At 45.6% G+C, this 21,020-nt stretch overlaps 1 protein-coding gene across 2 annotated transcripts in view; it reads right to left on the bottom strand.

Moving 5' to 3' along the window:
* SYNPR (synaptoporin) overlaps positions 1-21,020 on the bottom strand; it is a 113,974-nt gene that overhangs the window by 8,203 nt on the left and 84,751 nt on the right. For both annotated transcript variants that reach the window (XM_076346561.1, XM_076346562.1), the window contains one exon: positions 3,786-3,984. In XM_076346561.1, coding sequence (XP_076202676.1) covers positions 3,786-3,984 — 199 coding nt within the window. The remainder of the gene's footprint in view (positions 1-3,785; positions 3,985-21,020) is intronic.

Below are 21,020 nucleotides of genomic sequence, written 5' to 3'. Positions count from 1 at the left end.
ACGCAGATAGACTGAAAAGTGGTGAGATTTTGTACATCACATTCATTAAAATCTAACTCACCATCTCCAATTAATTTCTTTAAAATGTTTCTGGCTCTTGAGCACTAATCAGTCATTTGAGAAACTGGCTTGCACTTGTTGTAACCACCGAGGCGAGCCCCCAGCTCCTCGCTGCACACGTGCATCGGGCAGGAGTTTGCAACGAAATTAAAATCACAGCTGCAGTTTGCAGAGCTCAGAAACACACTGCACATACCTATTGGGTATTTAAGCCCAGGTAAACTGCTCCTTGTTCCTTTAGGAACTGGGAATCCAAGGTCTTCTCTTAGGTTTGTCTATCTAGTATGAACCCCCCTGAATGATTCCCCCCATGGAGCCACTGAGGCACGTGGAGGGCGCACGTGGCAAGGACTCGCTGCTGACAGCCCCGTGGGAAAGGGTGACTCCCACCTCCATCGCAGACGAGTAACACAACCAAGGCCCTGTGCAACCAAAAGGAAGATTTTTATCCCCAAAACCTGACGGGCAACGTTAGCAACAGACTTGGCTCACTGCACAGTGAATAAAACATGCTAGTGCCATCCAAACAGCCGTGGAAGGAGTTAACGGCTTCTTCTACTGGGAATATTTCCTTGCCATGATGTCTCACTTCACACTGAACGTTAAAATATTTTTCCGCAGTTAAAGTGATGCTTCGCTGAGATCTCAGCACATGCAGTTGGGTTTCCCTATGTTTGTATAAAGAAGGTAAACTTGAAAAATTTGTGACTGAAATTTTCTCTACGAGTTTCTCGTGACTTAGTGGTCATTAAATTCTTTATAATCATATATTCTGCATCCAGTCAGGCCAGTGTAAGTTGGTAATGCATTGATGGTGCCTCTGACTGCCTGTGCAAGGGTTTTTTGAAAGAGAGTTTAAAATTTCAAGTGAAAGGGTTTTTTTCCTCTCTCCATTTCTCCTGTCATACTCCTTTTTCAAATCCTGAAAATTTGTCAGGAGGAAAAGCAGCCAGCTCTGAGAGGGTGCTGCTTAAAGGCAGATGTCATCCCAGACTGAGCAAATATCAAGCCAAGAGGAAGTACAAGGCTTAAAATGGGAATGGTTTTAAATATGAGATTGTGATCAGGCACTGCAGCAGAAGCAAGGACAGATGAAACTATCATCTTCTAACTGTTCACTAAGAGGCAAAAAACTGGTTGTCTGGAAACGGTGCCTGACACACGGTGACGAGGAAGGAGCGAGGACTGCCCTACCACCTGTACCGACACGTGCTGAGTGACTGCTGGCTGGACTCAGGCGTGCACAAAGCACCCCAGATTTCTGCAGCACTTTTCTTTGGGAGGAACAATCTCAGGGATGAGACAGAGTCACACATCTGATTTGATATACTTGTGATCTTGCTGGGTACGTCAGCTCAGTGTAGCATCTGCCTGGAGCTGGAGGATGCATCGCCTCCCTGTCACATCCCCTAGGTGAGCCCTGCAGCTGTGGGAAGCTGGTTTTCACTCTGAGTTTCCCTTGACCCTTGAATTCCTCCCGGCTACAGCTGCTTGCTTGTTCTCTGCCTGGGGCTCTGCATTTTCCCTACATCTCCACTGCACAGTAGGACTCACAGCCTGTCCCAATCAGGCTGTAATGTTGCAATCATTGCACTGGGCAGATACCAGCAGGGACATTCTCCACGTGAAAAAGGGTCTTTTTTCTAAAAATACCCAACACAACGGAGCTGGCAGTGCAGAGGAGATGCTGGAGCATGTGGCTGGAGCAGGTGTAAGCTGAGCATAACCCTAAGCCACTTCCCAACACCACTCACTGGCAGGAGCTGCTTTTGCTGTAGGACACACTCAGAAGCATCTTTATATTCTGAGCAAAAAAGGTCGTTTAGGCTTGGTTTAAAGACTGGGAAATTGCAAACAGCAGCTTTGGTAACAGACACCCGTTAAATTTAACCTGTAGATTCAATTACAATCCATTACACAGAACAAATTAAATCAATGCCACATTAATGCTGCAGCGGATTGCACCGTGCATCCTGTGACAAACACGACTTGCAGCAGCTGTATCAGGAAAGTCCCGGACAATGGCAAACGGCCACATCACAATCTGACATAGTAGTATTATTTTTTCTATTTCCTTTTTCTATTGCTACACAGGATAATGTGGTTGGTCAGAAGAAAGAATTATTTTCCACAAGAAAATTAAAATGGCAGATCTCTGCAACTAATCCTTTGATGAGACAGTTTGAAATGAGGTATTACTTGATATCAACTGAATCAAGCAGAAGCAAGGCACTTTGTTTATTTACTGTTTCTCTAGGGACCTCTTTATCCTGCCTGTTCTACCTCTCCTCTGTGAAGATTTCGCCTCCTTTACTCACCATGTTCTAAAGAGAGAGGAAACCTCCCAACAACCCTGAAATGAAGAGGATTCATTTCCTTTGATGTGGAATGAGAATTTTTCCTTCTGCATCAATTCATCAGTTTTGAATTATGCAAACTTAAATAAAGCAACTCCCATCTCCTTGCAGCAGGAAAATCTTTCCCTCAAAACCCCATGATGCTAAGATTACCTTCCTACAGTTTAATCTTTTGCTTACCGTTACTGTAGTTATTTCCTTTAACAGGTACAGCCTTTCTGCGCTAGTGATTTATTTTCCTTTCTATTATATTTTTCTGATGCTCTTTATTGGTGGCTTTCAGTCATTTAAGGCACAAGTTTCAGCCAAATGTCTGGTTTCTGTGAATCATAAACTTTAGCTTTTTCTTAAAGCCAGAACTCTTTCCTTACATCGGTCCTCACAAACTCCCGCCGCCTTCCCTTTGAATTGCTCTTCACACCAAGACTTCAGAGAAGTATTTCCTCTACCTTAGTGTAACCTTATCCTTGCAGTCATGGAGGAGAGGGTTGCCCATGGCAGGGAGAGTGTGAGGCAACCCTACAGCCCGCAGATGCAGAGACCTGACCCAGCTTCAGCGCAGTGGAGGATCAGCACACAGCTGCCTAGCAAGGCCAAGGGGTGTATCCCAGGGCATGATGCACTAACAGGTAATGAACACCTAGAACAAAATAGCTCTCACTGGCTTCACAGTCTTGATTTATAAGAAAACGAATGCACAGCAGCACTTGCTTTTTATCACAAGCCTTCAGGAATCAGTAAAAAGAAAAATAAAGGCACGAACAGCCACAGCTTGATGGGTACATAGAATGCTAACTGGAAAGTGAGGAGCCTCATAAACCAGTGGAGACACAAATGTGCTGGGAGTACTCAGGGTAATACTGGAAAACCAGCCACATAATTCTCCAAAGCAAAATCATTTGGCTGAACCCAGCAGTCATTAGCAATAAGCAATCTATCTCCCTGGCTAGGCTTTGGTCAGGGGCATGGTTTCATTTGCCTGCTAGGATGACGTCTAAGATCTCCTCTTCCCTTTTTTCCCCTCCCCGATGAAGCTCTGCTGTCACAAACATATGGGTCAGGCCCCAATCCTGCAACCACCCAGCTCCATGTTCATTATTTGTGTGAACATCATCGCTGCAGGCAGTGGGAGAGAAGCGGGGAATCCCACAAGTACATACAAGATTGGGACTACACTCCACCCGCATGCAGTCTCTGTTACCCTTGACGTTAAAAGTTTAAATCACCATTAAGACATAGAAACAGATGAATGCAGAGATACTTTGGGCATTGGGCCACTTGGATCTCCCAGACCACGCCACAGCCTCAACCACCAAAAAAGCAAGAGGTTAAGACCTACGCCTGAAAATGCTGCAAATGCACACTTACAATTAGAGGCCCTCTGTTGTTTTCACGGTACTTGTTCTGGAAGAAGATATAAACCACGGTGGCAGCCAGAGAGTAGAGGAAGGCGAAGACTGCAATGGTGACGAAGAACTCCGCCGAAGAGGAGAAGTCACCTATCAAGGAGAGCTTTTCTCTGTGCTTGCCTTCACAAGTGGGAGCATCGAAATTCACTTGATGCAACCTGGAAAACATCCCAAAGAGCAGCAGGTGAAGTATAGAAAAAGGAAACTGTTACCTGAATAAAGGTAGAAATACATTTGCTCTGTCTCCCTATCTCGTTCCTGATGCACGTCGATCCCCTGCTTGAATAACTGGCCCTATAAGTAGTGGTGTGGGCTGTGCTCTTCAGAGCTGCTCATACAAGTGAGGTTACTTCCATGTGAGCGTCTAGGTGAGACTGAGGACCCGAACACATCTTTTAATCAGTCTCAGAGAAAAGTTGATGTTCTAATAGTTTCGTACAACCCCCCCCCCCTCTCTGGGGCTTTGCCATGGCAACAACTGAAAAAGGATAATATGAGAAACAATTTGATTCTCGCATTCTTACAATCAAGGCGGCAAAGAACAAGTCTTATCCTCTATATTAAGGTCATGGGATACCTGTGTTTGGAAGCTCACAACTTCCTTATGTAAAATAGCTTAGTGCACAGCTACCCGTGGCTGTTAGCCCATGGGGCTGTGAGCCATATAGTTCCTCTACGTTAAAAGCTTTTAAAACCAAGCTGCAGCAGAAATACACAACTTGGGTCAAAGAAACAGTCCACATGCCCTGGTTTAAGCAATCAAAGCCCTAACCTCGTACTCATGCACTGTTTGCAATCAGTGACTGAGCTAATAGATTTGTGGTTCTGTCTGGCAGCTCCTGCCAGACCCTTCTTCGCTCTAATAATTTTAATTTCCGATTCAGAAAGAGAAAGGGGATCCTTGGAGGGGGTACTTTGGCTGGTCCTGTTGCATGGCCCAGATTAGCATCAGTGGGCACATGGGGCCTGGTGAGGGATCACGCTGTTCTGCTCTGCACAGGGAGAGCGGAGGGGATGAAGCCAGCAGCAAGTTAACAGCAGCAATTAAAGAAGTTATGATCTGGTGCAGAGAAAGGATGAGGCCTTCTGGGAGACATTCCTCTGCTCAAGGGCAATTAATGTGTGCAACAGCAAGCCAACAGCAGCAGCAGCCATGAATATATGACTAAATAAAAAGTTAGGTCCCCAGAGGAAAACAAAGTACCTGCAGTAGAAATCACCGAAGATGGATTAATGGACATTGGAGGATTGCATGACTTTTTGCTTTTCCTGGTCCAAACTAAATGTACCCGAACACGTAGGCAGAACCTTTTCATCAGCGGTTGATGCATAACGCCGGTTATTTGCCTCAGGCATTTTCTTCCCTGAGTTTCTGTCGCTATAGTAGTGGTGGGATGAAAACAAGAAATGCGTCTGCCTAGGTTGCGGAGATGAGCAGTGTCTGACTTGCCTCCCCTACGCGAACACAGCAAAGTCTGATGAAAACCGAACATGAGAGAGACTGTAATGCTCATGATCAGACAGTTTCCTGACTTGGTTTCAAAGCTTCCTGGCATCAGTGCACACACACTTTTTGTCAGGGCTTATTGTTCTTTCCTAAGGGATTGGGGGGGAAACGGGGAAGGAAGATTTCCTAGTGCCTGTCAAGCCAATTCTGCAGCCTGGAGAGAAAGTGGCTTTGTTTTATCCACCACTAGGATTATGGAAAGATTTGAAATGCATGATTTGCATGGCCAGAAAAGAAAGCTTTCTCTGCTTTCCTTGAGCACAGCTGCTTGGGCGCTGCATTGACACAACGAAACTGGGAACCCAGTTCAAAACCCCTTGAAAACAGTGGCAGCCTCTGTGGAGTTTTGGATCAGGAAGAAACTTGACCCCATCTCTCCTTCCCCAGGGGAACGCAATGCTGTGCAGCCAGAGACTGTGCCCACGGTCCTCCTCAGGTCCTATCTTCAGGGCTTCAGGCTGGGTTCAAGCCAGGTGTCACCTTCCACCCGGCCCATGGGGCTGCAGCCCAGGGCAGGGAGGACAGCCGTGACGGTGTGCGGAGCCAGAGCTGGGGACCACCCTGTGCTCCCATCCACTGGCAGACCCGGGGTCCCCCGATCAGCCCAGACTTTGCAACTCAACACAAAGGTGTTCAAGGTTGGGCTTTTTTTTTTTTTTTTATTTGTTTGGTTTTTGTTGTGTGTCCCTCCCCCACCCCACCCCCCCCCCCCCCACCAAATACTTAAGTAGCATTTTCTGGTTCTTAAATAATTAACCACGTTTGCTGTGTTTGAATGACCACACTCAGGTACCGCAGCTGCTTTTTAAGGGCCCCGCTGCGGGGTGCGGTATCTGCTTTTCCAGCTGAGCACAGCGAGAAGGCTCCAGCCCCTCACGGGAAAGCCAGGCTTTGCTGCGATGGTGAGAGCTCCACGGTTTTATGTTACTACCTCAGACTGCAAATAGGCTTTAGAGACTTGCTCTGGCCCTCACATTGCTTTCACAAGCACTATGGAACTAAGCTGAGCTACATTAAATACAATCTGATTGCTTTGGGGAAAAAAAAAAAGAACAACAAGGCAATTCCGCATGCATTTTATCGTGTAAAACACGTCTTTAGGGTGGTTGTTTCTTTTCTCCCCTGGAGTCCTGAAATAGCACACCGGGCAACGCATGGTGTTGCAAGTAGCAATTCAAACTCCTGTGCGTACCAAAGATGAAATAACTTAAGGAATGTTTCTATCAAGATTTAGACCAGGAGTTGCTGCCCAACCCCTGCACCTCCGACGGGCCTCAGGCACCACAGCCCCATCCAGTCTAATCACTGACAACCCACCAGCCTTTCTGAAACATGGTAAAGTAACCGAGACCACTTTCCTTTTCTATTCCTTGTTTTCCTGACTGCACCTTAGTTCTGAATCATGATAAGCCAGAAAAAAAATGTTCATATATTATATTAACATCTCACTTCTATCTTCCCAGCAGTGCTTCTGTGGCCAAGCATGTGTCGTGATACCAGATCACAGAAGTCTTCTTCCATCAAGTTATTTTTATTCACTTGCTTTTCTTTTAGATTTCCCTAGCTTCTAAGAGGATGTGCAGTAATTGGTGCCTCTTGTGGCCACCTCACCTCTGCCCAAACAACCGAGATCTCAGTTGTGCAAAGGGTCCCAAAACAGACCATGACTCAGACCTGGGAAGAGGAGACAGTGGCAGGGAAGAGCGGTGAGTGAGCGAAGCCCTGGGGTGGTTAGGGTGGATGCCAACTTCACAAGATGCATTTGAAAAGTTTCTTTAAAGCAAGGGAGGATCAGTGACAGAAAATCCAGTGTTACTAATCGAAACCTCTTTGATCTGGAATGGCATCTCGGAGAGAAAGCTCTGATTTTTCCACCAATGTTGCTGAGTCAGCCTTTCTGGGGGCAGGATGGCTTGGTGATGACTCACAAAAAATTAATTGCCTCTACCTCTGCCTCCCACTTTTGATGTGATTCTACCTGTTCTGCCTCTTACTTCCTCTGACTTATTATTCTTTCATCTTCTCTTATCTCTCATTCTTTACACCCCACCTTTTTCTTCAAGTCATCCTTGGCCGGTGTGTCCCTTCTGCTGCTTTTCTATCTATCTCCAGCATCACTCCTGCATTTCACCTTTGCCTCTCCATTTCCTAAACAAGATCAGGAGCCCTGAGAGTGACCCTTTGTGCTTTGTTAACATCTGAGCAATACTGTTGGGCTGCATTAGCAGAAGTGATTTTCACTGATCAATGGACAATGCAAATAAGGAACACTTCAGTAATAAATTTACCTAATTAGGGAAAAAAGTAATGAAAAACCTTTCCCCCCTAAGTTCCTCCAAAAATGAGCTGGATAGTGCTTTTTGCCTTGTATTGTGCTAAGTATTGTTATTAATTCAGAAATAAAGCTGACGACTCAGCACTCTCCACTCAGCAGAGCAGCGCTAAGGTCAGCCTCACTGCTCATCGCTACTGACGCCATCCCCTTCGCCTGCTGGGTCTGTTTGCTAACAACAGCCACCATTGCCAAGCCATCCAGGTCTGAATTCCCTCAAATTCACTTGAATCTGAAGCAAGTCCACCAAAGGCAGTCAAGTTTCACTGATGAAGTCACAGTAATTAAGGGCTTCTGAGGTTTCTTCTACCATTTGGCAAACTTTCTGTTGCCGTGGGAAATACGATGACAAGACAGCTGTATTGTCTAGCTTGACAAGATCAAAAGAGGGCAGGAATGTTTTACAGTGAAAAAAAGGATTTTTACATTGTTCCACAATAGCGAAGAGCAGTTACATTTTCAGACACTAATTACCCCTGCTCTGAAAACAATACATGGAGCCAGACACGAAGAACAAAGCCACAGCTGTTACGTGTGCGTGGGGGAGCAGAAGCTTTGCTCTCTCCATGTAAATGCGAAGTTGCCTTCCCTTCCTGAACTTCCCTAGTACAATATTCAAGCCACAATTCGCTTTCAAGTATAGCCCCTCTTTTTTTCAAGCAGCCCAGTTGACCTGATGATCCTTGAGCACAAAAATGGTCAGAGCCAACAGCCCCAAAGTCCCGTCTTGTCCCATGTCCCACTCTACCAGCAGACACAGAAAGGCCCAAGCAGGAGAGTATGCACCAAGTGATCTAATCTTGCCTGACTCACAAAACCTCCCCCTTTAGCAATGCACACAGGGCTTCGACTTGAAACCAACAGAACGTGCAATTAATGGCAAGTACGCGCTCAAGTATTATTGATGAACCGGCACGAATTTCCTCTCCTGGGATCAGTACCTGGATTAATAAACAACAGATAAAGTTCTGCCTCCAAAAATTCTCAATGGGGGTTAGTGTTTCTCCAGTCCTTTACTAGGACGTGGGGAAAAACAGGCAAAAAAGCTATCTGTTTTGGAAGGTTGTCCTATTTTCTGAAAATAGCATCTTGTAATCCACACCCCCTCCCGCCCCCCAACCTGTCTATGACATGCTTGAGCAAAATCTGCAACACCCACGCACGTGCTTGCAAGAATCCAAAGATCCATTACCCTTTCATTGGGCTTTATTTCCCCCTCGCTTGTTTCTTCTGGTCAAACTGTCAATTGCATTTACTGTCTGCAAAGCAATGAGAGAAATACACCTCTGGAAATTAGTTACTGCAGGTAGCGTTCATGGAGGAATCGGTTGTGAAATGTTTAGCTTGGCTGATAATCTCCAAAACGAGGGAAAAATGAAATTTCAAAATATAGTAGTGAAATGCTGAAATGCACAGGGCCCCTCACCAAGTCAAACTGCTCTGGCGAGGCACAAGAACGTGACAGGGGGTTCGTCTTCCTTCCTCTGGGACACGAAGTAAAGGCATTTCTTTTCGTTAGCCCTGGAAACACTGCGGCTCCCTCGTTTCAGAGGACTATGCTGATGTGCTTTCACACTGGCACCTCCAGCCAGCCAGTCCCTGGGCAAATGCCCCTTCTCGAGGTGCCAAATACAGATTTTTTGTAGGTTTAGTGGATGAACACTAATAAATGGGAGCCTTTCCCTTCACAGCAGAGCTGATCATTCCCACAAGACTTCCCTAGAGATATTACCTGCATGAAGAAAACTACTTTAAAAGTTACCTTTAACACTCAGGTGAAAGTAGAAATCTGCCTGAGAAGGAAAGGTCTTTTCTTTAGTGAAATCGAGGTCCATTGACTCTTCCACGCTCTTCACAGCCTGTTCTCAAGGAGGAAGCAACGCACACAGTGCTCCTCTCTGCAAAGAGCATTTCCCCTGGCACTGGGCATCCCCGCACGCTCCGTGCTAAATCCTGGCTATCTGAAAGGCTGCCCACACAGCAAGGAACAGGCTTCCTTCCAGCCTTCGGGAGGGTGGATGGAGCTGAACTCTGCAGCTTTCTCCTCCTCCCCCCAGATCTGCTCTCCGAGAACAGACTCCTGAGGGGGGGAACCCTGCAGCAATGAAGCCACGCTACGAGCTCTCATACACACCATGAACTCTTGCAGAGGGAGCCACTGCTAAGCAGTTGCCTTCAGTCCGTATTTTTTGCTAATTATAACCATTATCCAGTAATTCCCGTAGGATCTGAATCTTTGCACCCAGGCATCCCCAAGCTGTTGAAGTCAGTCTCTTTTTGAGTCAGCCAGCCTGTTAATGCCACTTTTCATCTGCTTGAAGTCGTTAATGCTGAAGTTCTCTCCAGTCCTTCGAAGTCCAATAGCTGAAATGTTAATAGAGCCCTGAACAGTGTGGGGATGCGATGGGCTTAGCCCAGCAGCGGGACAGCAGGTATCACGGAGGCGACTGCTCCCTGACCCTTTTGCACCTGTGATGTTCTGGCAAAACCAGTGTTTTCCACCCCTTTTCTAACAGCATCAAGACTGTTTCTCACTCCAAGCCTGCTCTCTGACAGCTCTTTTCCCAAGATGAAGAATTACCATTTACTCCAGCATTTTCGTCCCCCACCTTTCCCACTGCCCATCTGCCATGATGCACATCCCAGCGCTGCCTGCATATGCCACAGCCATTCGAAACTGTGAGGTGCTTATTGGTATTTCGTAACTGTCCCAGCAATTTTCCATACCTCACTCCACCAGCCCCCAGAAAGCAACACTCCTTCCAGACTCCCCAACATCCAAAGGTGCCTTCAGTACCCTCCTCTCCTTGGTCTCCTCCCCTTCCAGAGCAGCAGCACATTAGTTTCTACCACATACCTATCCCTACGAAAATTTTTCTCTGGAGATAGATAGGAAACAAAAATAAAATTCTCCAGCTGACTCAGCAATCCAAGCTTGGTCTTTTGTTTCTTTGCTTTCTAGAGGGAGAAAGAATACAGTTTGCTGATCAAAGAGTATTTGAAAGTATTTCACTTTGAACTTCTGTCCTCTCAATGAAACCTCTCAATTTCTTCAAAAAAATATCCCAAAGCCCATATCTCTCTAGAATTATTCAACACTACCGCTAGTTTCACACAGATACATACTTCATCTTGCAAACATTTATTCCTAACTCCTGTCCTGGACATTTGTACATCCTAAAGATCTCCCCTTTGTCACAGCTGCCTTCAGTGGCTTATACCCATCCAAATGCATGTCCAGACCAGCATCACCAAAAAACCCCAGAAGACGCTGCTGGGAAGCTGACCAGGAAAAGCTGTGGCAACCTCTAGTCTCCTCTGGTTTATGTCCAGTCAAAATAATGGAAAATATTCCCCCCCTGCCCCATATTTTCAATTTCTTAACTTGTCAGGTTCCCAGCCCTTACTCGCACATAGCTGTTGTGCAAACATTTGGCCAGTACTATTTTCCTACAGTGCTGTTTTTAACAGGACAAGCTGTCAGCCACAGTTGCTGTCTCAACACACCACATTGCATGCGCTGCGCTGGGAGAGGTGGTAATTCCTCCAGCGCCGGCAGCTCGGAGCGGGCACGCCGCGATGCCTACCCAGAGCATTGCAACACACACGTCCTCTGCTCCATCCCTCTCCACCTCACGTCTCTTCTCCATAGCAAGTCAGAGACGCTCTGAGGTGCTCAGGTCTCCAGAAAAGGAAGCTACAAAACCCTTCTGAGGATGGGGTCTAAAGGCATTGGAATAGGGACAACCCCAGCGGTGGTGGGGAGAAGGCACCGGTGCCACGCCTGCAGCTTGGGATCCCTCTTGCAGGACCCGTTCCCAGTGATTGTGTTCACAAAACTCTTGGAAAACAGCCTGCACAACAGCTTCATCACACTCCCGGAGGAAGAAATGTCCCGGACGTGTGCCAGCCATAGCAATGAACCTCCCCAGACTGTGCACGTAACAGTAATGCAAACCCTAGTACTCCACCGTAGCACCAAAAAGGAAATAAAACGGCTCATTATAGAACACGCGCCGCCGGGAGCACTCAGAAAGCTGAGTGGGTGATCCCAACCCCACTTCCAAGCCTACATCCAGACCCAGATTTATCTCCCGAGATATTTTCACAGCTCTTCTCAGAAACACACACTCTTCCTTGCTGTGCAAGCAGAGCATAGCACTCAAAGACAGGCTCTACTGGTCTTTACAAACCCAAATACCTCTCAGATTGGGCACTTACCATTCTTTGTGGTACACACTGGTGGCATTGCTCTCCGATTTCCTTTCACTGAGCTGTTTTCTTGGGGTGAACTGCTTCCTAGTCACTGGGAAGCTTAGCTACTATCTCTGAAGGAAGGTAGCCCTTGATTATCTTAAAAAAGTCATCGTGTCCATGGAACAACACAAATTAGGAGGTCTGGAAATGCCACAGGCATGTATTTGCATTGCCACATACACAACCATCCAACGTTACCTGGTCCCACCATGAGATCCTGACTGAACCCATAGCTCTGATGTCCCTCCTGCTGCCCTCTCCTCTGGACAGATACAGGAATCAGCTTCCAAACTAACAAGCCTCTGTCAGAGCAGAACAAAAGAATCCATTTGGAGAAAAATCTACAAAGATCTAAACATCTAGAGATATACCATAAGCAATAGAAAGCATAAAGCAAAGGCCTAAAAAACAGTCATTGAATCTAATAAGACTGTTTCTGGGGAGTGGGTGTATCAAATCCCTGGGCAGTGCATTTGTGTGGAGCGATGTGGGACTGCTGAGCCCTCCCTTCCTGCACCTCAACACGCTCTGCTGCCGCTCGCATCGCTTCATAGCATTTGCACCACCTCCAATTCACCTTGCCTTCCACAATCAAATGGGCTATGAACTCCATGTAAAATCAATCCAAATTCTTGGGCATCACCTGGTGTTCAGCCAGAACCACCTGAAAGCATAAATCCTTTGCCCTGTGAGAAGCAGGGTTCACATACAGTTTAATCTAGGTCTATAAACCCTGAAAGCAGCAATTTCACCTCCAAGACCAGCTGAGATAAATGCAAAAGCAATTACAGAAGATGCAGCAACATTTATTCCTTTGTATTGTATTTTAACATTAACTTTGTATTTTAACTATAATTTTCCCAAGTATATTGTCCTAAGGTACTTAAATCAATCAAATAAGTTCTCTGTAGAGTTTCACAGCACAGCTCCAATAAAACTCCCAGTCAAAATATTTTCATTCGAAGCACATGCCAAATCCTTTTCTCAGGGAGCCCTGAGAAAATCGTGGGCTCAATCGCAGGCTGAGCAGCACACAGGGCAGGAGCTGAGGCAGACCTGCGGGTCTGCTGGGGGACAAACTGCCGGCACCTTCACGCTGAATAACCCGTGAAGTGTCGCTTCTGGGAATCCAGACAGGACAGTGAGAGGTACCTCACTGAGTGGGGCTATGCTGGATGGGGTTGGATGCCCACCCCCTCCAGAGTCTATTGAATAAGAAGAAATATTGCATTAAACCCTTGGCAAATAAATTCATGTAGAAGCCAGGTGTGAGAAGAGACCAAAGACATCCCACATATCCAGTGCCCTATGGTCCTGGGGAAAGCCTTCAGGGCTGCTGCACAGCAAATGCACATTTGGGAGCAGGGAAAAGGGGAAGGACGTGTGTTTGATTGTCCCCTAGCTGGGTCACCACACGCCGTCTGAAGTATGGGATCGAATGCCAAACAAAGCAAAGCCGAAGGGTTTCTGCTTTGGTTGCTTCTGTACTGGCAGCATGAAAACGTGCAAAAAGACATTTGCAAGGGAAGTTGTAAAAAGCCCGACTTTTAGAAAAAGCCTTTGTGGCAGGCACAGATAAAACACCACCACTGCACAGTACCACAGAGACTATTCATGAATATATATTAAAAATTCAAATTGTGAAAAAGCTGCATATATTAACAAATCCAAAAGTGACTTCCACTTTAAGAACAAATTCTAGCTAAAGTATTAATGAAGAATTTTTCTGGCACCAAAACAGCGTTAAGCATAAAATATAGCCTCTATGAAGCAAAATAAGCCAGTCTGGATCAATACCATCCAAACTCAACAAGAATCCAATTGTTTTGAGTGCCAAAAGAAAAGCTTCTACAATTTAACAAAGATTTAAGAAGCAGCATTCTCTCTTCTCTGCAGCAGACACCATCTCCAGAAAGTTGCTACCACTTTCCTTCCCCATTTACTTCCCAGCCAGCTGTGTGTCCACGAGCTCTGTGTTCCTGCAAGTGTGTGCATGGACGTTCATAACAGAATACAACAGCTGACCAGTCTGAAGAGTTGCAAAGCAAGACAAGCCTCTTCTATGGCCCCAGTTCAGCACTCAAGGACGTGTTTGCTTCAAGTTTTAAGGGATTAAAAACTACAAAGTAGAAGCTGGAGAACACTGAGGATAGCGGCAACTGAGAAGACTTCAACATCTGGAGAAGTCATCTTGTCTGCAGAGCTGCTGCCCCATGACAAGCCTACTGGCCGGAGCAATCAGCCTCTCCCTGGTTGTGCAATGGACCGGGGACTTCACAGTTTTACAAATATTGGCCAGCCTCCTTCTCTGACCTACTCAAGCAGTGTATCATTGGGCACAGCCCAACACACCAGTGGCATGAATGAGCAAAGACTTTGCCACTTACGTAGCCACCCTTGGGCTGTGGCTTCTTGGCCGTGTACAAAATAGTTTGGCACAGAAGCCAAGCTATTCAGATCACCCAGCAAACTGTGGGTGCGGTGGACGATCTCTTCCTTCATATGACACAGTGCATCGGTTGTGCTAAGGACCACGTGCACAGGGTCAGCCTCAAAGAGAAGGTGAAGATGTGACTGTATCAGATTTCTGGTGGTTTTCTATAGATCTCATGCAGGAACAAAGCGTCAAGTGACTGGAAGCATCTCCCAGTCCCTCGCTGCTGGGAAAAGGATACTTGCATTTATCCACAGTTCAAACAAAAGTGCAAACTGGTAGTAATAACCATTCTTTGGCCAAGTTGCCAATCTTGAAGATTGCTACAAAGTGGGTTTTGAAGACTGTAATTGGGGTCAGGAAGAGGCACTCAAACCTAGAAAAGCCACAAAGTCATCCTTATTTTTATCTGTTTTAATCAGACCAGCAATGATTTCATCAAACTCCCTGACAACAGGAATTAAATTATACATGGTGCTCACGGACAGCCACTACTGCAGACCACGGCTGTCCAACTACAAAAGCACAGACATTTTCTCCCACTCTGCTATCCCCTCTAATAATAACTAGTGCTGGTTACAAAAATGCGAAATATTCTTTCCTATTAAAAACTATGTTCATTCAAAGCTGAAAAGAAATATATTTATTCTGCAGACCTGGATCACCTTTTCCCTGACCCAGGATAATGTAAGAGCAACAGCTCTAACTAAGCCCATAGCTCATTGATTAGAGTGCTCAGCTTGGCTATGCAAGCTCCACATTCAGGTTGCTTATGGACTTGCTTCAGTACGGTGACTTGACCGAGGTCTCTGATGCCTTCACCGCCAAGGAAGCCATGTGCTGGGGCCATACTTTAAATAGCTCAGAAAGTTCTTGCGTTCGTGTCACTAAGCAATAAAATCTTTTTACTGGGTTTCAATTGGAAAAAAAAAGATTTTGAAAAAATGGAACTGAAATTTTCTGGACAGTCCTATAAATTACCAGAATGTATGAATCACAACTAAGAAAAAAAATAACATCTGTATTTCCTAGTTAAAAATACATCTTAATGCTTCAGTCTGCTTTGCATCATTAGGTCACATTAAATATGAAGAGACTTTTGTGAAGGTGTCACAATTAGAGATATCTGTATCCTGAAGGATTTATTTCCTGAATTTTGCTCAGCAGGATGCAACATTAGGCTCCTCACTCGCATAATTTTCAGTTTCCACTAACAGTAGTTAAAACCTAGAAGTCCTTGTTAGGCAAATCTATTCAACAAAAGGCCAAATTTGGTATAAAAAGCACTACTGAGATCAGGGTTTGAAACTGTTGTGGAAGAAGATAATCAAGGCCATGACTGAGCCCTTAGTGCCCATCCTAAAGAGCCAATTTATATAAACAGGGTATTGATGAAAATCTCCAGCTTCACTGATGTATTATTGAATGCCTTTCCTTGTCAGTTCAGATGTTAACCCCAGATCTGCAGTGCTAGATGAGATGGTCACGGTTTGGCAAGAAAAGACTCTAAACTGATGCAGCTTTCATGGACCGACCGATTGCAGAGCCAGAAGGGACCACTGCGACCATGCAGCTTGTGCTCTTCACTGCTGAAATTCACCTGACCGTCCCTGCGACTCCCGTTTGTGCAAAAGCACAGCTTTTCAAAAGGCACCAAGTTTTGATCTAAGGAGTTCCAGGGTGGAGATTTCTCCCTTCATTAAGCTGGAATGGGTCATGCAGAGTTTAACCAGCGCCTCTCACCTTCCCGGGAGCTCTGCCAAATCTGCCTGGGAACTGGGGCATCTACATTTTGGCACAGCAACTTCTGCTGGCTTGCTTTTGCTTCCGTCTACCCACAGAAGTGTTATGAGGCCACAATTTGCCTTTGCAGAAGGGGCATCTTCTGTGTGATGAACATGTGCAAAATAGGGAGTTTAACTGACTAGATGACTTTATTCCTTCCTATCTCCCACCCTCAACTGGTAAAACAGTCCAAGAGAGCCGGGAGGAGAGCCTGCCATAGTTGCCTGAAAGTCGGCATTGCAGGCAACTGCTTAGTTTGAAGACTTCCTCTTTATCAGCAGCTCCTGGTCCCCCAGCTGTAATGGACATTTATAATCTGTTGGCCAAAATGTTTTCCAGTGAATTCTGAAGCAAGATTTACTACAAACAGATAATAATAAAAGAAGGCTGGTACACTCTGGCACAGAAATGTGCTAATATTAACTGAGTTTTTTTCCAAAGAAAGATAGTTGCAAAGCACAAAGGGTTAGCTACTTTCCCCTTAATTATCATCTGTAGCTTCTAAGTAGGCAATTTAGATCTGGCTGTCATATTTCAAATGAAAGACTAGCCTACCCACCACATGCAGATGAGGCGTACGCTTTAAAGGGTGCTCAATGGGAATGTCTTTATTCAAATGAGATGCTTAGAGAGTGAATGAAAAGCTCCCATAAAATACAATTTCCTTTTCCTTCAGAAGCAAGGATTACTTCAAGAGACAGTTTTACTAGCACACTGGAAAGATACTAATAGGTGATTTAAAATAAAATGGAAAACAATATGTTTTGCTCACTGCTGTGATACAAAGACATGCACAGACATATCCTTTCATCAGGCTCTCACGTTAGCACCACCAGGCAATCCCATCCTGTCTCACTAGTAACCATGGCTCAATTCTCCTAACACCTATGCACGTACTTACCTTACCCGTTGGCTTAGGTGAGACTGTGTTTAAAATTTATCATTTGATCCTCTGGGCCAATATTTTCCAACTAGCTTGCAGGATGAAAGCCACAAGAGAAGGCAAGATATACTCCAAATGAATTCCCATGACGCATTTAACTTGGGGATACCCTATGTATGTAGGCTGGGCTAAAGCACCTCCAAAAGCTAAAGGCAAAGATATTTTAGTTCAGGATCTGCCTCAAGACTTAACAGACAGCACAGTTATGGGATTGTATTGAAATGCTCCTCCCTTCCCGCTGCGCTGCAGATCCGTGCAGCCCAACCCCTCCGCTCCTGGTGCTCACCCCTACCACGGGCCCTGTGCAGCATCACCCTACAGCCAGGGTCTGAACAAGGCATTCCTCCCTTGGTCAGGACAGGGATTTGCAGAAGTGAGATAACCACGAAGCAGCAGGTGATGATATTAGCAGATAATATCTCTGCCTGGCAGTGTGCTGCCTGTCTGTGCAGCACAGCATCACGAGAGCGTTTCTGTTATGCAAAGTTTCATTTAAATCAGTAGCTGAAGCCTGAACATTTCAGTGCAACTCTGCCAGTTACAAGAAAAACATTAAGTTTACGACATGAATAATTATATAGCAAAAATCTTCAGTACAGACTCGGTAAGTCAAGCCTGACAACTGAGCTGGCAATCAAAGTAGTTTACTTTTAGGAGGATTGCTTAAAAAGCACCTTAAAATGATGAATACGAGCAACAAATACATGCACGGCAGGTATACTATTCAACCACTTACTATCAAAGTAAAACCAATGAATAGCAAAGTACATGATAAAAATGTTGCTGGCATCAGAAGAAAATAATAAACAAACAAATAGGACCTTCACCAGGACCCTCACTACAGAGAAAATATTGCTTCAGGGCACGTGGATGAGTGTTAAATCTGATCTGAAGGGGTGACGGACTGCAAGAGTAACAAATAATTCCAAGATGCTGATTTTTTTCCTCCACTCAAAAAAATCATTACTGGGGTGAGGGTCAAGTTGATGAACATCCTAATGTGTGCCAAACTTGCAATAGCTACTGTACCAAGCACAGATCCTAATGCTGAGAAAAACTGCTAGTGTGGGACCAGAGAAGTTTTTTCCATACATGAACTTGTAAAACTTTTGAAATACATACACAGGTATGTGTTTTAAAGCATGAAGAGGTAAAGAAATCCTTTGTGATAAAACTAGAAGCAGGCAGAAGAAATGAGAGAAAACTTCAAGTGATTATTTGGAACGGCCTTATGAAGATCAGCTTGGACATGGGAGAGTCTGGCAGGATATGTAGAAAAGCGTGGCAGAGCTCCAGGAGACGCTGCTGGGGGGTATTAGGGTTTGGACTACAGGTTTCATTGCACATTACAAGGTGACTACAGGGTCATGGATCTGGGTTGCAGGAAGCTTAAATGAATTGGTGTAGTTGTAGATGGGAAAAGCATCCACCTTGCCTCCTATTCCAGGAGAGATGGTGGAGCCAGGTTGGAGTTCAATTACTCAGCAGTGACGCTGGAGAGACTCCTCTGCGGTTACTGCACCCCAGTAGCGCGAGCCCAGAGCAGGAGCCCCGGCACGGGGTACCCCTCAGACGGGGAATGGCTCTGCCTCCTCACACTCCTGCCACACGACAGCCCCACACAGGGACCCACCACATGGGCTTTTCTCTGAAGGGATCGCTTCTCCCAGCCGTGCATAAGCACCACTTCAGCAGATTACTCTGATGGTCTTATCTAGTGATTCATGTACTTATCTGTATTTCCTCACTTCTCCCTTTTCAAAGGGCAAATGAATCCAGGTCGAGAATTAAACTGGGAAGAGGATGTGATTCTGGCAGAAATGAGAAGCAACCACCTTGTGCAGGGGTTTTCTTTGGGGGTTTTTTTTGGTGCTCCACAAGTTCCTGCTGCCAGAGTTACAACATCAGTAAGATAATGCAGGAGCCAAGCACAACTATCATCTTACCATAACTTTAAACTAATATTAATTCTTTCTTGATTTTTTTAACTGTACCCTTCAAAACTCCCTGTCTGCTGGAACTAATGATTTCTCTTGAATTCATTTACATTGTTTGCTGGAGACTTTTGCAACTTGTAGGTTGGCTGAGAAAAATCTCAGTAAGAGGGTATGGAGATGCTCCTTGGATTGCAGGATGTCCTGGTTTCAGCTGGGATAGAGTTAATTTTCTTCCTGGTAGCTGGTACAGGGCTGTGTTTTGGATTTAGGATGAGAATATTGTTGATAACACACCGATGTTTTAGTTGTTGCTGAGCAGTCCTTGACTAGTGGAAGCACTTTTCAGCTTCCCATGCTCTACCGACGGAGAAGGCTGGAGGTGCACAAGAAGCTGGGAGGGGGCACAGCCAGGACAGCTGACCCCAACTGGCCAAAGGGACATTCCATACCATGGGACGTCATGCTCAGTACATAAACTGGGGGAAAGCTGGCTGGGGGGGGCTGCTGCTCGGGGACTGGCTGGGCATCAGTCAGCGGGTGGTGAGCAATTGCATTGTGCATCACTTGCTTCGTATATTCTTTTATTATTTTATTTTAATTATTAAACTGTTTTTATCTCAACCCATGAGTTTTCTCACTTTTACTCTTCCAACTCTTTCTCCCATCCCACCAGGGGTGGGGGGAGCGAGCAAGCGGCTGTGTGGTGCTCAGCTGCTGGCTGAGGTTAAACCACAACACAGGAGCATCTGGAGCTACCTGCTGTGGAGTGCAATGCTTCTTCAGTACATTCAGGACTGGCCTGGGGCTACATAAATCACTGGTTTGAAGTCAGCTCAGCAATCGGTATATTTTAATCACACATCCCCAGACCCCATCAGCACTGGTTTTGCCCTCCTACATCCTCCCTTTCTTTATCTAAGGTGATGGGCCCCAGAAGCATGTGGTCACAGGTGAGATGCCCCCCTTTCAGTCTGGAAAACTCCCTCCCTGTTCTGATCTTGCTTTAATGGGAACATTTTCAGGCTCCTTCAATCTCATTTCCAAAACATCCAAGTCCTGTTGCTTTGCCAAGCTGTCCTGTTGAGCCTTTTTTGTTTACTTGCTTGAAGCTCTTGACATTTACTCATTAACTAGCCAAAGTCTAGCAGTTCAACTTCTAGGAGAAGAAAACAAAACCTCAAACTCACAGCAACAGCAATGAAAGCAGATGCTAGCACAGCTGTATGGCTTTCTTCATTTCAAGTCATGCTGGAAGGCACAGCTCAAAAAGCAGCGCTCAGGTATTCGACTGCTTCGGTGTCATTGCTGACAGCCACAACAGCACTGCTATGTCAGATGCTCGGCAGCATCTCTCCTTCCACCTACACCTCCCCCAGCTGTCAGCCAATAATCAGACCACTGAAGGCATTCGAAAGGAAAATGCCACGTGAATATGGACTTATTCAGACCTGGATGCAAGACAACCGGTGGGAAATTCATCCTACCTACACAAAGCCTACATGCCCATGCAGGCAGATGAGCTTCAGGATCACAGTCCTGATGAGGGAGCCTGAACTTAAAATGTGTCTGCTTTTTCCAAGGGTATCAACTGCTCTAGTATGAGATATTACCCTTCCCAACTAAGCTCACTTCTGTTTTTAGAGCATCCCCTCTCCAATCTGTCGAAGGAGCAGTGGAAAAAAGTGGAAAGAGTATGAGGAAGTCATGGGAATATTTAGATGAAACAGTAAAATGACACCAAGTACCACAGGTAGCACCAGGCCAGATTTTCCAGGCGCACATCTGCTACCCCATGTAGTCTGTACATCTTTGGATACTTTTTGCACGTGCCTCAGGTTTGCATGCAGAGTTCCAAATTGCACAAAAATCAAGTATCTTCATGCTTCTCCCAAAACACCATCTGGACAAGTGTCATCTCCTTTCTCACCTGCAAATGACAGGTATATTTCCACCATGTGGCCAGCCATCCCGCTGTACATGCCGTACACCCAGTCTGCAG

Source organism: Aptenodytes patagonicus, chromosome 8 (genome assembly GCF_965638725.1).
Source record: "Aptenodytes patagonicus chromosome 8, bAptPat1.pri.cur, whole genome shotgun sequence".
NCBI lineage: Eukaryota > Metazoa > Chordata > Aves > Sphenisciformes > Spheniscidae > Aptenodytes > Aptenodytes patagonicus.
Note: the sequence above shows the minus strand (reverse complement) of the source record. Positions and strands in the feature narration are given on the sequence as shown.